The sequence below is a fragment of the Globicephala melas genome, chromosome 9 (genome assembly GCF_963455315.2).
Source record: "Globicephala melas chromosome 9, mGloMel1.2, whole genome shotgun sequence".
NCBI lineage: Eukaryota > Metazoa > Chordata > Mammalia > Artiodactyla > Delphinidae > Globicephala > Globicephala melas.
In genome coordinates, this window is record NC_083322.1 from 95282156 (window position 1) to 95300447 (window position 18292).

At 38.8% G+C, this 18292-nt stretch overlaps 1 protein-coding gene across 8 annotated transcripts in view; it reads left to right on the plus strand.

Moving 5' to 3' along the window:
* HECW1 (HECT, C2 and WW domain containing E3 ubiquitin protein ligase 1) overlaps nucleotides 1-18292 on the plus strand; it is a 479149-nt gene that overhangs the window by 378510 nt on the left and 82347 nt on the right. For all 8 annotated transcript variants that reach the window (XM_060304845.1, XM_060304844.1, XM_060304842.1 and 5 more), the window contains 2 exons: nucleotides 1482-1603; nucleotides 3795-3980. In XM_060304845.1, the coding sequence (XP_060160828.1) occupies nucleotides 1482-1603; nucleotides 3795-3980 (308 nt within the window). The remainder of the gene's footprint in view (nucleotides 1-1481; nucleotides 1604-3794; nucleotides 3981-18292) is intronic.

Here is an 18292-nt window from a genome sequence, read left to right on the forward strand (position 1 = left end):
GTTCATTTCTTTGAATCTGACTGAGTGGAACTCAGACGAGAATATTCAAAAGGCGTTAAGAGATTGACTTCTTCTTTTTTTAATTGGAGTAGAGTTGATTTACAATGTTGTGTTAGTTTCAGGTGTACAGCAAACGGATTCAGTTATACATACACTTTTTCAGACTCTTTTTCATTATAGGCTATTACAAGATATTGTATATAGTTCTCTGTGCTATACAGTAGGTCCTTGTTGGTTATCTACTTTATATATAGTAGTGTGTATCTGTTAATCCCCAAATTCCTAATTTATCCCCTCCCTTCCTTTCCCCTTTGGTAGCCATAAGATTGTTTTCTCTGAAGAGATTGGCTTCTGCTTTTTATACCTGTAATAGCGTAAGATTATTACTGTAACATCCTAATAATCCAGTTTCTTTTTGAACTGGGTAAATGATGGCAGATTGACGGCTCTAGAACATTCGGAGCAAACAGCCATGTGCTTCCTGTACTGCCAGGTCTCAGCTGTCTCTGCAAAAGCAGAAGAGTGGACGTTTTCACGCCCTCTTTTAAATATGTATGTACACAGTTCCACCAACTATTTTAATTGCCTCCATTCTATTCATTTTATCAGATATACTAAAGTGACTAGTTTATGTATTTCTATTATTAATTTCTATTCATCTCTGAGAGAGATGTAGTAAAGTGATGGAGTAATAAGAAACATGAGGAAAAAGGAAAAGAAAATTTCTTTCTGGGTTTGGTATTGGATCCGGTGGCATTTGCCGTATAACAAGCCATCCAAAGCTTAAGTTCACAGCCATGCATTTAGCCCTCAATCCTGCAGGTGGGCAACTTGAGCTGAGCCCTGCCGGGTGGTTCCTCAGGCCACTGGGCTCACACCTGCATCCTTGGTCAGCTGTGGAATTAGCTGCAAGCTGGCTGGCCTGATGTGACCTCAGCCGGGGCGGCTTGTCCCCACTCCCCATGGCTTTTCATCTTGCACAGACTGTTCTCGTGTTGAGGGAGAGAAAGTGGGGACCCACAGGCCGCTCAGAACCTCTGGCAAATTCTGTTGGTTAAAGCAAGGCACAAGGCCAGCTCGATTCAACAGGGTTGCAGAGTTCCATACCAATGGGGATGTGGGGGGGGGGGGAGAATTGTGGTCCTTTCTGCAAACAAATTCTCATAGCTATGGTGAGCAACTTATAAAGAAAGTAAGAAAAAAGTCATTGGGATAAAAGGGATGAGGTATTCAAGGACTTGATCCTAACTGACGTTGTACAGGAACACTCCTAGAAAATAATGATTCTTAACTGACAGACACCGAGTGATAGAACACCTGGCCCTATCACTGCGACAGCTGGTCAGATCTCTATTCAAAACAACAGTCCTCTCCAGCTGTGCAGGTGAACCTTGTGGGCTGCTGGTGCCACAAGAGAGAAGTCCTCTATTTGAAACGATCTTTTCCCAGTGCCTTTCATTGCTTTGCTTCACTTTTTCCAGATCTGAGGAGAGATGGGTCACTTTCTCCAGTGAACTCACAAAAAATCACCTTGCTGCTACAGTCCCCGGCTGTCAAGTTCATCACCAACCCCGAGTTCTTCACTGTACTGCACGCCAATTACGTGAGTGTTCCCACACACAGAAGGGGCCTGGCCTGGCTTCCAGCAAGACCCGAAACACAACTTTGCAAAGTCATTGGATAGATTAAAGAGGATAGCATTTTAACTAAGGCAAGAAAAAAAAAAGAGAGAAAAGAAAAAAGATGGTTCTTTTTTGCTCTCTGTGAGTCTCCCAAAAAGGAGAAAAGCTAGATTTGGAAATGCTGTAGCTTCTGTGGGTTTTTGTTAGGTTCAGATGTGTTAATAGCAGTGAAAGTGATTTGGAAACAAAGATGTGTTTTTATTATTGTTAAAATTTTTAAGGAACACAATTGTGAAGTTGACGGATTCCCTTCAGCCTGAATCATTTTATAAAATCACTTTCATTAAAGAAATTTTAGAATAGATAAATAACTAGGTTTCCTTTTCCTGTAATTAGTTTTGCAAGTAACATGCTTAAGGTAAATTTGATGTGATTTTTACATATGTAGTTTTTTTATTCCTTTTTTTTTTTTTTTTTTGTTATTGTCGAGGAAGCAATGACATTATATTACTATAGTCATTACTTTTCTCATTCAACAAATGTTTCCTGCAGTTCAGGCACAGATCTAAGTGCTGGAGTCATAAAGACAGATTAGGGTGACACCTGCTGAGCAGAAGCTCCTCATTTTGTGGAGCAACAGACGTGCAGAGATGTGTCTAACGTGACAGGACAGTGCCTGACCTCAGGGAGGAACAAGATGCTCAGGAAACACAGGGAGTGGTCCTGAAGAGGTGACCGCTGAATTCAGTCCTGAAGGTTGAAAGTGGGAGGGGCAGAGGTTCCTGGCTGCAGGAGGAAGGACTCAGCCTGGGGCTGGGTCCAGTGAGCCTGGAGTGTGGCAACAGGCAGATCTGGGAAGAGGGCGTGGAGAGATGAGCAGCAAATTGCCTGGTACGTCACGGAAAGGAACCTGGATCTACCTCAGTAGGCGACAGGAGCCAGCAGTCTCCGATGTTATCATCAGTTACATGATCCAGTGTTTGAGGAATTCTTTTCTCTGGCAGAACTGTGGGAGAGGGACTGAGGGGACTAAGACCAGAGGCTGGTTCAAGCGCTCAAGTGAGCGATGATCAAGGGCTGCCTTACGGAAGGGGCCGGGAGCAGAGAAAGAAGGACTCTGCTCGGGAGCTATTTCAGTCGCGCTTGGGGCCACTGTGATGGAGGGGGATGGGAGATGAGGACTCCAGAAAGTGAGTCCTCTCTGCTTCGGGCCCCTGAGTTAGGTGGTCATGTCCCCAGTTAGCAGTAGTTTGATTAAGTGATGCAGGCTATGGCAGGGGAGGAGGGACCAGATTTGAGCAGGTTATATTAGAGAAGCCTCTGGGACATCCAGTGGTTAGACCCGGAGCAGCTGCCCAGCGGTGCAGGTGGGGGAGTCACGAAGGGGGGCAAGGATGCCAGTAGCGATGCCCTCAGCGCTGGGCACCAGGTGGCCCTGAGCCGGAAGGAGCCACTGCCCCAGCCTGCTCTGGCTGTGAGCAGTCTCTCCTGGAACCCCACACACACCAGCCCCAGGTAGCATAAAATGCTTACTTGGCACAATGAGGAACTCCTGAAACTTTCTTCACTTCTTCTCATTCCCCAACACACACACACACACACACACACACACACACACACACACACACACACACACACACACACACACGCACACACACACACACACACACACACACACACACACACACACACACACACAGTTTTTACCTAGCAAGGAGTGGCAGACCTCTGAAGGTCAGCCCTAAATCCACAGGGAACCTTAATTAATACACCCTGCTATAAAGACATCTAAGATGGAGCACGGGCGCACCTGTGCAGTGAGAGGAGGCAGCCGGATGGAGAGGAAGGAGATGCTCAGAGAGTCAGAGGGAGACTTGAGAGAGCAGAGCCCTGCTGGGGCGGGAGGAGGGAGGAAGGAGGAGGGCAGCTCTGAGATGCAGGGCAGGTCGACAGCATCCAGGGTGCTGAAGCAGCGGTAGAGCCAGACAGCCCGGAGGTCCATGTGTGTTTCCGGGGGGCAGCAAGAGCTCTACACCCCACCCCCAACGCCCAAGGCTCCCAGTAAATCCCTGTGTAGCAATCACATCCCATCCCATCAAGGGGCTCAAAGTACGCTTGGTCTGTGTTTCTCCTAACCCCACTGCCTTCCCCGTCGGCCCCGACCCCTCTCAGAGTGCCTACCGAGTCTTCACCAGTAGCACCTGCTTGAAGCACATGATCCTCAAGGTCCGGCGGGACGCGCGCAACTTTGAACGCTACCAGCACAACCGGGACTTGGTGAATTTCATCAACATGTTTGCGGACACTCGGCTGGAATTGCCCCGGGGCTGGGAGGTCAAAACAGACCAGCAGGGAAAGGTGAGCCTGACTGCAGTGGGGGGCCTTACAGCAAAAGGAGAACACTGGTGAGCAGGCAGTGAGGAGGGAGCATGGGGAGGACAGGGAAGGCTGTGCCTCAGACGTGCCATTGGCCACCAGGAAGGAAGGAGGGGTAACTACCCACACCTGGGTTTCTGTCTTGTGATGTGCGGGATGTCTTCAAGCATCCCTGGCTCTGCCCACTGGTGCCAGCAGCACCTCCACCAAGTTGTGACATTGCTCTGTGTTCTCTGGGTGGGGAAGGGGTGGGGTGTTGGCGGTGGGGGGACAGTGTCACGCCCAGTTGAGATCTGGAACTGGTTTTCGGTTTGGAACCTGAAACCAGATTCTGTTCCGTGACCTTTCTATTGTTTTGCCTCCTTAGACAGCTCACTCTCAGGTAATGAAATTATTAGCTAACTGGGAGTGACATTATTAGATTACTCATTGTGATTTCCCTAATAAGCCTTCAGTTATTAAAACAGCCTGGCAAACAGGGACCGGGTGAATTGGGCCCGTGCAATGTTCCTGGCTTGCATTTTGCTTTCATGTGACCTTAACCAACACTGGGCTTTCCCAGGGATGCTCTAGAAGCCTAGCTGAGTCTGCTAAGGCGAGGATGCTTTTCCTTAACCACCATCAGTCATCTCAGTGCACTTATAAGACAGGGCCAAACAGTTTACCAAGGAATTGTCCCTGTGTAATCTTTTACAAACTTTGGTAGAGAGAATCCCTCCCTCTTTTAGTGGCAAAGGAATCAGAAGTGTTGCCAGCAGACACGTGTCTAAGTGGGAAACTGCATCACACAGCTCCTTTCCTCTGTGATGGTGAACGTGCAAAGCCATGGTTCCCCAAAGTGGGTTGATGGGACATCACCGTGCCCTGGGAGCCAGAAATCCCCCCACAAACATTTTATCGTGCCTAAGAACCTGGGCTCTCTGGAGTATGGGGGGAAAGATTGTGTCCACTAATTAATGCAAGTCCGTCAGTACGATGACTGTCTATGACCAGCTCTGTAGTTGGGGATGAACTGGGCGAGGGGTGCCTCGTGTATGCAAAAAGCCACCACAGCCAGATTTCGTTCCCCAGGACTTCCTTGTTTACTGAGTGTTGCCTCCACTGGGAGAATGACAGTGACACATGGTCATTTTCATGGTGTGGTGATAGCTTTCTGTGCAAAAGAAACAGAGCAGCTTCCAGAACACTGGACCATCTTCTTGTTCCTCGCTCGGCCAGTCTGCTTCTTTCTTTATTGACATGTTCAGAGTCAACAGCCTTCACTTTTAGTGTGTACTGCGTAGGAAGAGGAGGGCTGGGGCCGAGCTGTCTGGTGTCTTTGAATGCACTGTCATCCCCACAAGGAGGACAAAATGGCCTCTGACTCATCTGTTGTCTTGGAAATCAGAGAAAGGTGGACACGGCCTCCGCCCAGCATCGGTGGAGATTGCATGTGAGCCTCAAGTTGGCTCCAGGGCTGTGCTAAGGAGGATGGTTACCCAAGAGGTGGTGGGGCTTCAGGTGGTGAGACAGGTGAGACCCCATCTGTGGCAGGCATGAGATGGAGACGGCCTCTCCTAAGGACTGAACACATAGCAACAAAATAAGAAGGGACCTCTGAAGACCTACTACTACATGAAGGAAACAGAATCTTTATCTTGAGAAAAAGCATATAATTTTCTTCAGAAAATAGAAATGAATATTTTAAAGATAATCTGCTTATCATACACAGAAGGGCACGAGACGGTATGACTTCTGTTGAGCACAAAGAAGCCACACACAGAAAACAATCTGAGAGGAAGCAGACATAAGAAAATAGAACCAGCGTGGGATCTAGCAATCCCACTCTGGGTATTGATCCAAAAGAACTGAAATCAAAATCTCAGAGAGATATCCATACTCCTATGTTCTTTGCAGCATTAATCAAATAGCCAAGATATGGAAACAACCTAAATGTCTGTTGATGGATGAATGGATAAAGAAAATGTGGTGTATACATACAATGGGGTATTATGTAGCCTTAAAAAAGAAGGGGATTCTGACACATGTTCCAACATGGATGAACATGGAAGACATTATGTTAAATGAAATTAGGTAGTCACAGGAGGACAAAAACTGCACTATTCCGTTTATACAAGAGATCTGCTCAAGCTCATAGAAACAGAGTAGAATGGTGGTTGCCAAGGGATGGGAGCAGGAGGAAGTGGGGAGTTTCTGTTCAATGGGTAGAGAGTCTTTGTTACACAAAATGAATAAGCTCTAGAGATCAGCTATACAATATGGTACCTATAGTTAACAGTACTGTACTATACACTTTAAAATTTGTTGCAGGGACTTCCCTAGTGGCACAGTGGTTAAGAATCCACCTGCCAACGCAGGAGACACGGGTTCGAGCCCTGGTCCGGGAAGATCCCACGTGCCACGGAGCAACTAAGCCCGTGCGCCACAACTACTGAGGCTGAGCTCTAGAGCCCATGAGTCACAACTTCTGGGTCTGCGTGCCACAACTACTGAAGCCCACACACCTGTGCACCACAACAAGAGAAGCCACCACAATGAGAAGCCTGCGCACCACAGCGAAGACTAGCCCCCGCTCGCCACAACTGAAGAAAGCTCGCGTGCAGCAGTGAAGACCCAACGCAACCAAAAATAAATAAATAAGTAAATTTTAAAAAAATTTTGTAAGAAACTAAAACTCACGTTAGGTGTTCTTACTACAATTAAAAACAAGAAAAGAAAAGGACGTGGGCTAAATAAATGTTTTAAGATTGCAGGGAACAACAAAATGTAATAGCACAGGGATAAAACAGAGCAGAACTGACACTATGTAAAATCAAATCATTAATATAGAATATGAACATGGAAACAGCCCCCAAAGCACAGGGAAGGCACCACATTGCAAACAGTGAAGCATAAAGTGAAAAAAAATATATAAAAACCAAAAAAAAAGAAAAAATATATATCTCATCTTCTCAGCAAGAACCAGTTTAATATTGACCAATTTAATATTACAAGATCCCTCAAGATCCCTTACCCGTGTGCTCTGCTATATAAGTTACATATTTACTTGATTTACTGTTTTGTCTGTTTCTCCTGGCAGAATTTTAAGCTCCTTGAGAGCAGGGATCTTTGTGTTACTCATTGATGAAACCTCTAAGGGCCTAGAATAGTGCCTGCCACATAGTTGGCCCTCAATAAATCTCTGTTGGATGAATGACTTATAGATGTTCTTCAAGAAGAAATCAGAATGCAGTAGCAATAAGTAAATATTAAATATATTAAATTGTTAAATATTGAAAATACAACTTTGATCTACAACAAACTGTTCAGGTGGGCAGGTTAATTGGACTCACTGAGTTATAGTAAAATTAATTAAAATAAATTCTATCTCTACACATACTCTGGAATGTCTTTAGAGATTTAAAAAATCTTATCAATATACAGCCATGATAATGTGAACGTTATTTACAAAAGAATTAAAATAAGACAAGCTTCAAACTTCCCATCCATAAAACTAAACTGTAGAAACCCAGAGAGCAATGACTACAGGTTATTGATGAGAAAGGTAGTAGCCCAGTAATCCTATTTCCAGAAAAATTGTTATCACTGAAGTGTGATGACAGTAGGGAAAAAACCTCATGTACAAGACTTCAGAGCTCACCCTACTCTTTTGCCTGCCCTAAGAAAACCATTCTCCAGACGACTCACAAATAAAGCAGAGGAAATCAATAATGGGAAAATCATAGCGTTAAAAACTATGGCGGTGGGTATTTAAAATCAATCAAATCCACAAATACAAGTGTAAATAATTGCTTTAAGATTTTAATGCTTTAAAATATATTGGAAAAGGCTCAATAAAATATGGGAAATATGTATAATAAAAATGGAATATGTGTATAAGAACAATCTGGACCAATATCCACAGACCAGAATTAAAAAATAAGGAAACAGGAAGTGGGTTAGTGAACAGGGCAAGGAAAGTTGTGCTAAGTTCCTAGTTGGGTGTAAGGGGGGTCAAAGCGGATAATTTGAAAAACAATGGCTAAATATAGTTATTTGACAAACTTAAAAAGCAACCATTTTACCATTTAAAGCAAGAGTATTCTCTTTTGAATTCCTACAAAAGATAAAATCAAACAAAATACAGTTGATAAAACAAAACGCACAAAAAAATCCACAAGGAAGGAAAGAAAATTAAATTAATAAAATAAAATAACAACAGTAAAGCCAGGCATAACAGTCGTGGCAGCAGGTGGAAATAGGATGAACTTAGTATTCCTAGTAAGAAATAGTATCTCCTTACCAAAAGGAGATACTATCAGATTTGATAGCAAACAAACCCAGCTTAAAAAGAAACATACCTAAGAAATGATTCAGAAAGTTTAATAGTAAAAGAATAAATATTTAATATAGTGTGAAAACAGTAACAGAAAAATCAGTGATGGTGTATTAATATCATACAAAGGAGAGTTGAAATTCAGATCATTAAAATGGAGTCAGAGAAAAATTTTATACTAATCAATGGTGCAATTAAAATAAAGATACAATAATCATATACACCTTGTGAACCAAAGAACAACATACATATTATATAAAGAAAACTTTATTTTTCTTTTCTTTTATTTAAATTTAATGCAATCTCTTTCAAAAACCTATGACCTTAATTACAAACAATTTTTATCTGTCAAGTGTATCTCAATAAAGGTGGAAAAATAGAGCTTACATGAATGGGTAAACAAAATGTGTTATATGCATACAATGAAACATTTTTCATCCTTAAAAAGGAATGAAAATCTGACATGCTACGACATGAATTAACCTCGAAAACATTATGCTAAGTTAAATAAGTCAGACACAAAAGGACAAATATTATATCCCATATGAGATATCTAAAATAGTATTCATAGAAACAGAAAGTAGAATAGAGGTTACCAGGAAGTGAGGGGAGGAGGGAATGAGGAGTTATTTTTTAATGGAGCCATAGTTTCAGTTTTGAAAAGTGAAAAAATTTAGAAGATGAATAGTGATGATGGCTGCACAACAAAGAGAATGTACTTAATGCCATTAAATTGTACACTTAAAAATAATTAAAATGACAAATTTTATATTTTACCACAATTTTTAATAATAATCTTTTATTTTTTTAATTGAAGTATAATTGACTTGCAATATAATATTAGTTTCAGTTGTGATTCAATATTTTTATAGCTTGTACTCCATCTACAGTTATTATAAAATAATGGCTATATTTCCCTGTGTTGTACAATATATCCTTGTTGATTAGTCATTTTATACATAGTAGATTGTATCTCTTAAATCCCTACCCTGTCTTGCCCCTCCCCCCCTTCCTTCTCCCCACTGGTAACCACTAGTTCGTTTTCTATATCTGAGAGTCTGTTTCTCCTTTGTTATATTCATTAATTAGTTTTATTTTTTAGATTCTGCATATAAGTGATAACATACAGTATTTGTCTTTCTCCGTCTGACTTACTTCACTAAGCATAATAACCTATATGTCCATCCATGTTGTTGCAAATGTCAGAATTTCATTCTTTTTTATGGCTTATTAGTATTTCAATCTGTGTGTGTGTGTGTGTGTGTATACACACACACACACACACATATATACATACATACATACAGCTCATCGACTTTATCCATTCATCTGTTGATGGACACTTAGATTGCTTCCATATCTTGGCTATTGTAAATAATGCTTCTATGAACACTGCGGTGCATGTATCTTTTGAATTAATGTTTTCATTTTCTTTAGATATATACCCAGGAGTGGAATTGGTGGCTCACATGGTAGTTCTATTTTTAATTTTTTTGAGGAACCTCCATTCTGTTTTCACAGTGGCTGCACCAATTTACATTCCCGTCAAGAATGTACTAGGACCACTTATTGAAGAGGCTGTCTTTACTCCACTGTATATTCTTGCCTCCTTTATCAAAGATAAGGTGACCATATGTGCGTGGGTTTATCTCTGAGCTTTCTATCCTGTTCCATTGATCTATATTTCTGGTTTTGTGCCAGTACCATACTGTCTTGATTACTGTAGCTTTGTAGTATAGTCTGAAGTCAGGGAGCCTGATTCCTCCAACTCCGTTTTTCGTTCTCAAGATTGCTTTGGTTATTTGGGGTCTTTTGTGTTTCCATACAAATTGTGAAATTTTTTGTTCTAGTTCTGTGAAAAATGCCAGTGGTAGTTTGATAGGGATTGCATTGAATCTGTAGATTGCTTTGGGTAGTAGAGTCATTTTCACAATGTTGATTCTTCCAATCCAAGAATATGGTATATCTCTCCATCTATTTGTATCATCTTTAATTTCTTTCATCAGTCTTATAATTTTCTGCATACAGGTCTTTTGTCTCCTTAGGTAGGTTTATTCCTAGATATTTTATTCTTTTTGTTGCAATGGTAAATGGGAATGTTTTCTTAATTTCACTTTCAGATTTCTCATCATTAGTGTATAGGAATGCCACAGATTTCTGTGCATTAATTTTGTATCCTGCTACTTTACCAAATTCATTGATTAGCTCTAGTAGTTTTCTGGTAGCATCTTTGGGATTCTCTGTGCTGGGAAAACTGGACAGGTACATGTAAAAGTATGAGATTAGAACACTTCCTAACACCATACACAAAAATAAGCTCAAAATGGATTAAAGACCTAAATGTAAGGCCAGAAACTATCAAACTCTTATAGGAAAACATAGGCAGAACACTCTATGACATAAATCACAGCAAGATCCTTTTTGACCCACCTCCTAGAGAAATGGAAATAAAAACAAAAATAAACAAATGGGACCTAATGAAACTTAAAAGCTTGTGCACAACAAAGGAAACCATAAACAAGATGAAAAGACAGCCCTCAGAATGGGAGAAAATATTTGCAAATGAAGCAACTGAAAAAGGATTAATCTCCAAAATTTACAAGCAGCTCGTGCAGCTCAATAACAAAAAAACAACCCAATCCAAAAATGGGCAGAAGACCTAAATAGACATTTCTCCAAAGATATACAGATTGCCAACAAACACATGAAAGAATGCTCACATCATTAATCAGTAGAGAAATGCAAATCAAAACTATAATGAGATATCATCTCACACCAGTCAGAATGGCCATAATCAAAAAAATCTAGAAACAATAAATGCTGGAGAGGGTGTGGAGAAAAGGGAACAGTCTTGCACTGCTGGTGGGAATGTGAATTGGTACAGCCACTATGGAGAACAGTATGGAGGTTCCTTAAAAAACTACAAATAGAACTACCATACGACCCAGCAATCCCACTACTGGGCATATACCCTGAGAAAACCATAATTCAAAAAGAGTCATGTACCACAATGTTCATTGCAGCCCTATTTATAATAGCCAGGAGATGGAAGCAACCTAAGTGTCCATCAACAGATGAATAGATAAAGAAGATGTGGCACATATATACAATGGAATATTACTCAGCCATAAAAAGAAACGAAATTGGGTTATTTGTAGTGAGGTGGATGGACCTAGAGTCTGTCATACCGAGTGAAGTAAGTCAGAAAGAGAAAAACAAATACCATATGCTAACACATATATATGGAATCTAAGAAAAAAAAAAGTCATGAAGAACCTAGGGGTAAGGCGGGAATAAAGGCACAGACCTACTAGAGAATGGACTTGAAGATATGGGGAGGGGGAAGGGTAAGCTGTGACAAAGTGAGAGAGTGACATGGACATATATACACTACCAAACGTAAAATAAATAGCTAGTGGGAAGCAGCCGCATAGCACAGGGAGATCAGCTTGGTGCTTTTTGACCACCTAGAGGAGTGGGATAGGGAGGGTGGGAGGGAGGAAGATGCAAGAGGGAAGAGATATGGGAACATATGTACATGTATTACTGATTCGCTTTGTTATGAAGCAGAAACTAGCACACCATTGTAAAGCAATTATACTCCAATAAAGATGTTAAAAAAAAAAAAAGAATGTCCTAGGGTTTTCTTTTCTCCACATCCTCACCATCATTTGTTGTTTGTAGACTTTTTGAAAATAGCCCTTCTGACAGGGTGAGGTGACATATCTCATTCTGGTTTTGATTTGCATTTTTCTGGTGATTAGCAATGTTGAGCATCTTTTTATGTGCCTGTTGACCAATTGTATATCTTCTTTGGAAAAATGTCTACTCAGGTCTTCTGCCCATTTTTTTTTTTTTTTCACGGTACGCAGGCCTCTCACTGCTGTGGCCTCTCCCGTTGTGGAGTACAGGCTCCAGACGCATAGGCTCAGCGGCCATGGCTCACAGTCCCAGCCGCTCTGTGGCATGTGGGATCTTCCTGGACTGGGGCACGAACCCATGTCTTCTGCATCGGCAGGTGGACTCTCAACCACTGCACCACCAGGGAAGCCCCTACTGCCCATTTTTAATCAGGTTCTTTTTTTTTTAATATTGAGTTATAAGAACTGTTTATATATTTTGGTTATTAACCTTTATCAGTCATATCTTTTGCATGTATTTTTCTCCCATTCAGTAGGTTGTCTTTTTGTCAATGGTTCCCTTTGCTGTCCAAAAGCTTTTAAGTTTAATTAGGTCCCATTTGTTTATTTTTGCTTTTCTTTCTTTTGCCTTGGGAGACAGACCCCAAAAAATATTTGTCCAATTTATGTCAAAGAGTGTTCTGCCTGTGTTCGCTTCTAGGAGTTTTTGGTTTTAGGTCTTATATTTAGGTCTTTAATCTGTTTTGAGTTGATTTCTGTATATGGTTTAGTGAATGTTCTAATTTCATTTTTTTACATATAGTTGTCCAGTTTTCCCAGCACCTCTTATTGAAGAGACTGTTTTTCCTCCATTGTATATTCTTGCCTTCTTTGTCATAAATTAATTGATCATAAGTGCATGGGCTTATTTCTGCATTCTCTATTCTGTTCCATTGATCTGTGTGTCTGTTCTCATGACAGTACCATGCTGTTTTGATTACTGTAGCTTTGTAGTATTGTCTGAAGTCAGGGAGCATGAAAACTTTGTTCTTTTTTCCTCAAGATTGCTTTTGCAATTTGGGGTCTTTTGTGGTTCCATATAAATTTTAGGATTATTTATTCTAGTTCTGTGGAAAATGTCATAGGTATTTTGAAAGAGGTTGCATTAAATCTGTAGATTGCTTTGAGTAGTATGGAAATTTTAACAATTCTTCCTATCTATGAACACAGGATATCTTTCCATTCCTTCGTATCATCTTCAGTTTCCTTCATCAGTGTTTTATAGTTTTCAGAGTATAGGTCTTTCACTTCCTTGGTTAAGTTTATTCCTAGGTATTTTATTCCAAAAAATTGAAGAGGCAGGAACACTCACAAAATCATTCTCAGAGGCCACTGTTACCCTGATACCAAAACCAGACAAAGACACTATGAAAAGAAGAAAATTACAGGGCAATATCTCTGATGAATGTAGATTAAAAACGCTCAACAAAATACTAACCAATCAAATTCAATAATACCTTAAAAGGATCATATACCATCATCAAGTGGGATTTATTCCAGGAATGCAAGGATGGTTGAACATCCACAAATCAATGGGATACACTACATTAACAAAAGGAATGATAAAAATCACATGATCATCTCAATAGATGCAGAAAATGCATTTGTCAAAATTCAGCATCCAAGATTAGATCACTCCCTAACACCATACACAAAAATAAGCTCAAAATGGATTAAAGACCTAAATGTAAGGCCAGAAACTATCAAACTCTTAGAGGAAAACATAGGCAGAACACTCTATGACATAAATCAAAGCAAGATCCTTTCTGACCCACCTCCTAGAGTAATGGAAATAAAAACAAAAATAAACAAATGGGACCTAATGAAACTTCAAAGCTTTTGCACAGCAAAGGAAACCGTAAACAAGACCAAAAGACAACCCTCAGAATGGGAGAAAATATTTGCAAATGAAGCAACCGACAAAGGATTAATCTCCAAAATTTACAAGCAGCTTATGCAGCTCAATAACAAGAAAACAAACAACCCAATCCAAAAATGGCAGAAGACCTAAATAGACATTTCTCCAAAGAAGATATACAGACTGCCAACAAACACATGAAAGAATGCTCAACATCATTAATCATTAGAGAAATGCAAATCAAAACTACAATGAGATATCATCTCACACCAGTCAGAATGGCCATCATCAAAAAATCTAGAAACAATAAATGCTGGAGAGGGTGTGGACAAAAGGGAACACTCTTGCACTGCTGGTGGGAATGTGAATTGGTTCAGCCACTATGGAGAACAGTATGGAGGTTCCTTAAAAAACTACAAATAGAACTACCATATGACCCAGCAATCCCACTACTGGGCATATACCCTGAGAAAACCAAAATTCAAAAAGAGTCATGTACCAAAATGTTCATTGCAGCTCTATTTACAATAGCCCGGAGATGGAAACAACCTAAGTGCCCGTCATTGGATGAATGGATAAAGAAGATGTGGCACATATATACAATGGAATATTACTCAGCCATAAAAAGAAACGAAATTGAGCTATTTGTAATGAGGTGGATAGACCTAGAGTCTGTCATACAGAGTGAAGTAAGTCAGAAAGAAAAAGACAAATACCGTATGCTAACACATATATATGGAATTTAAGAAAAAAATGTCATGAAGAACCTAGGGGTAAAGCAGGAATAAAGACACAGACCTCTTAGAGAACGGACTTGAGGTTATGGGGAAGGGGAAGGGTGAGCTGTGACAGGGCGAGAGAGAGTCATGGGCATATACACACTAACAAACGCAGTAAGGTAGATAGCTAGTGGGAAGCAGCCGCATGGCACAGGGATATTGGCTCGGTGCTTTGTGACAGCCTGGAGGGGTGGGATGGGGAGGGTGGGAGGGAGGGAGACGCAACAGGGAAGACATATGGGAACATATGTTTATGTATGACTGATTCACTTTGTTATAAAGCAGAAACTAACACACCATTGTAAAGCAATTATACCCCAATAAAGATGTTAAAAAAAAAAAAAAAAATTCAGCATCCATTTATGATAAAGAACTCTCAACAAAGTTGGTATAGAGGGAACATATCCCAACATAATAAAGGCCATTTATGACAAACATCCACATCATACTGTCACCCACAGCCAACATCATACTCAATGGTAAAAAACTGAAAGCTTTTCCTCTAAAACCAGGAACAACACAAGGATGCCCACTCTTGCCACCTTTATTTAACATAGTGTTTTAAGTTCTAGCCACAGCAATTAGACAAGGAAAAGAAATAAAAAATATCAAAAATTGGAAGGAAAAAAAGTAAAAGAGTCACTATTTACAGATGGCATAATAGTATGTATAGAAAACCCTGAAGTCTACCAAAAAACTATTAGAACTAATAGAGTTCAGTAAATTTGAAGAATACAAGATTAATATATAGAAATATGTTGCTTTTCTCTACACTAATAGTGAACTATCAGAAAGAGAAAGAAGAAAATAATCCCATTTAAAATCATACCAAAAAGAATAAAATACCAAGGAATAAATACAATAAAAAAAAGAGCTTACAACATCTTTTCAAGATCTATGGACCATTTTTCTAAGTGATAACATTCTATAACACAAAGAAAACAAAAAAGCAGAAAATACTCAAGTTGCATTCCATGGCCGCAAGCAATAAAGCCCAATTTTAAATAACAAATTTAAAAACCACCATCAGAAACAAAAACTGGGCTAGTTGGAAATTCAAAACAATATTCTATGTGACTGTTGGGTTTTAAATAAAATTAAGACTTAGAAATCTTTAAGAAGTTATTGAAAATGCAAGAAAGTAGTACTTAATAAAGCATGAGATAAGAAAGCATGTACTCAAAGGGCTAGCAGCACTGGTTTTTATTATCAAAGAAGAAAAATAAATATAAAATATAAGCTTCCAAATCAATGATTTAGAGAAGATAAAAAAGCAACAGTAATTAAAGCAGAAATGTATTTTAATGTGTATTTGAAAAAAATAAAAGGCAGAAGTGTATGAATTAGAAAACAATGTAAGAAGTAAATGTAAGAGTTGTTGTAGAAGAGAGATAAATAGTAAATAAAATCAACAAAATGAGATGTAGCAGGTGCAGGGAAATTTTTAAAAGGAAAAAAGAAAATACATTTCTTTCTTTATTTAACAAATAGTTCAATAAATGTTTGATATCACAGAAAATCTAGAAGAAATGAATAATTTACATATTATATATATATTCATATACATTTGACTTGGTAAATATAAAAAATTGAATAGACTTATAGAATAATTTGGAGAATGTATCAGTGAATGCATTTCCCACTCCCAGATATCTTCATGCTCTACTCCAGAACATGGGAAAAAATGGAAACTGCATAGTTTATTTCATGAAGCCATTATAACTTTGCTTATGAAACTAGGCGGAAAGCAAAAACTGTTGCCACAAATTTAGTACATCCATACCATAGAAAAGTAATCAGCAGTGAAAAAAAAAGGATGAACTGCTGATACATGTAACAACTTGGATGAATCTCACAGAAATTATATTAAGTGAAAAAAGTCAATCTCAAAAGGTTACATACTGTATGATTCCATTTTTATAGCATTCTTGAGGTGACAAAAATTCAGAAATGGAGAACAGTTATTGGCTAGGGGTCAAGGATGGAATGGGGTAGAGGAATAAGGAAGGGAGGTAAGTGTAATTGGAAAGGGCCCCATGAAGGGTCCTTATGGTGATTGAACTGTTCAGTATCTTGACTGTGGTGGTGGATACATGAACATGATTAAATTGTGTAAAACTAAACGTAACAGATGAGTACAAGTAGAACTAGGGAAATCTGAATTTTTAAAAAAACTATACACAAAATTCACTTGAGTTCCAAAAAGCTCATATTTAAAAATGAAGTGTTTGGAATCAAAGTTCTCATGTCATGCATTCATGAATTGTGCTCACAAATTGTTGAGTTATGTATTATACCTAATACAGTGCCACAGCATGAGCGGTTTAGAGATAAGTAAAACACTGTCCTAGCAGATACAAGTTTATACTCTATTTGGTGAAGACTGTAATTAGCATAACAAAAAATAAATAAATGCTTTTGAAACAAAAATTAAAAAACAAATTAAAAAAATTAAAATGAAGTTGAATTTGACAGTATATTAAAAGAATGACCCACCACAATTAAATAGGTTTTCTCCCAAAGATATAAGGGTCATTTACTACTAGTTAATCTATTATCTCTAATATTTTAACCAATAGTTTATAGGAGGAATATCAGTTGATCATTTTAAGAAATACTAGAAAAGTACTTGATAAAAATGAAATACACATTTATGTTTTAAAAATAAAACATAGTCTTAGAAAAGTAGGAAAGTAAGTGTGTTTTCATGACAAAATAAAGGCTCCCTTAACATAATGAACCATGTCCTGTTTTACAATTGGACCCTAGTAAGTTTTCCTATCAAAATACAGAACAAGAAGATTGCAGCGGCCGTATCTTATTTAACATTGTTTTGGAAGTTCTTGCATGTATTACAAAAAAAGGAGGTAAAAGGTAAAAGAGCCCTTGTAAAAAAGGAGACAAAATTATCATTATTTGCCAGTTAAAACTATTTTGGAAATTAATAAAATTAATATCAGTTCATCTGGAAAAGTGAAATAAACAGGCAAGAATACCTAAGAAAATTTTGGAAAAGATAAATAATAAGAGGAAACTTGCCCTACAGACATTAATAATTGGAACAGTGAAACTCCCACAGACCATTGGAACAGATAAAATATTCCTGAAACACACCATGGTATTTATAAGAATTTATATTTAATGAAACGATAGGGAATGGGTGATTTAGAAAAATAAGCCCTTGGAGAAAAAAATCCAATTACAACTTCACATCATACCAAAACAAGTTTCCAGAAACAATTAACCCACCAAAAATAAAGCTAGAAAAATATAATTAAGCATTTAACTGACCTCTAGCTAGAGAGAAATAATTGAGAGATTTGTATACATAAGAACCTAAAAAATTCTGTGTATTAAAAAACAAAGCCAACGAAAATCAAAAGCAGTGTGAAGGCACATGAGTAAGCACGTTTAAATTAAAGAAAATCTTAACATCCTAACAACAAAAAAGGGAAAAGGCAAAGTAGACAACACTCCAATGAAGAAATTGACAAATAAACTTAGGAGAAAATGTTTGGCTTCCCTTATAATTCATCATTATTTACCATTCAACATTTCTAAGAGTTCTTTCCAATACTCAGCACTGGCAAAGTCCGTGAAAATGGTTCATGGACTTTTGGTAAGATGACAAATATGTCCGGCTCTTGTGAAGGTAGTTTGTT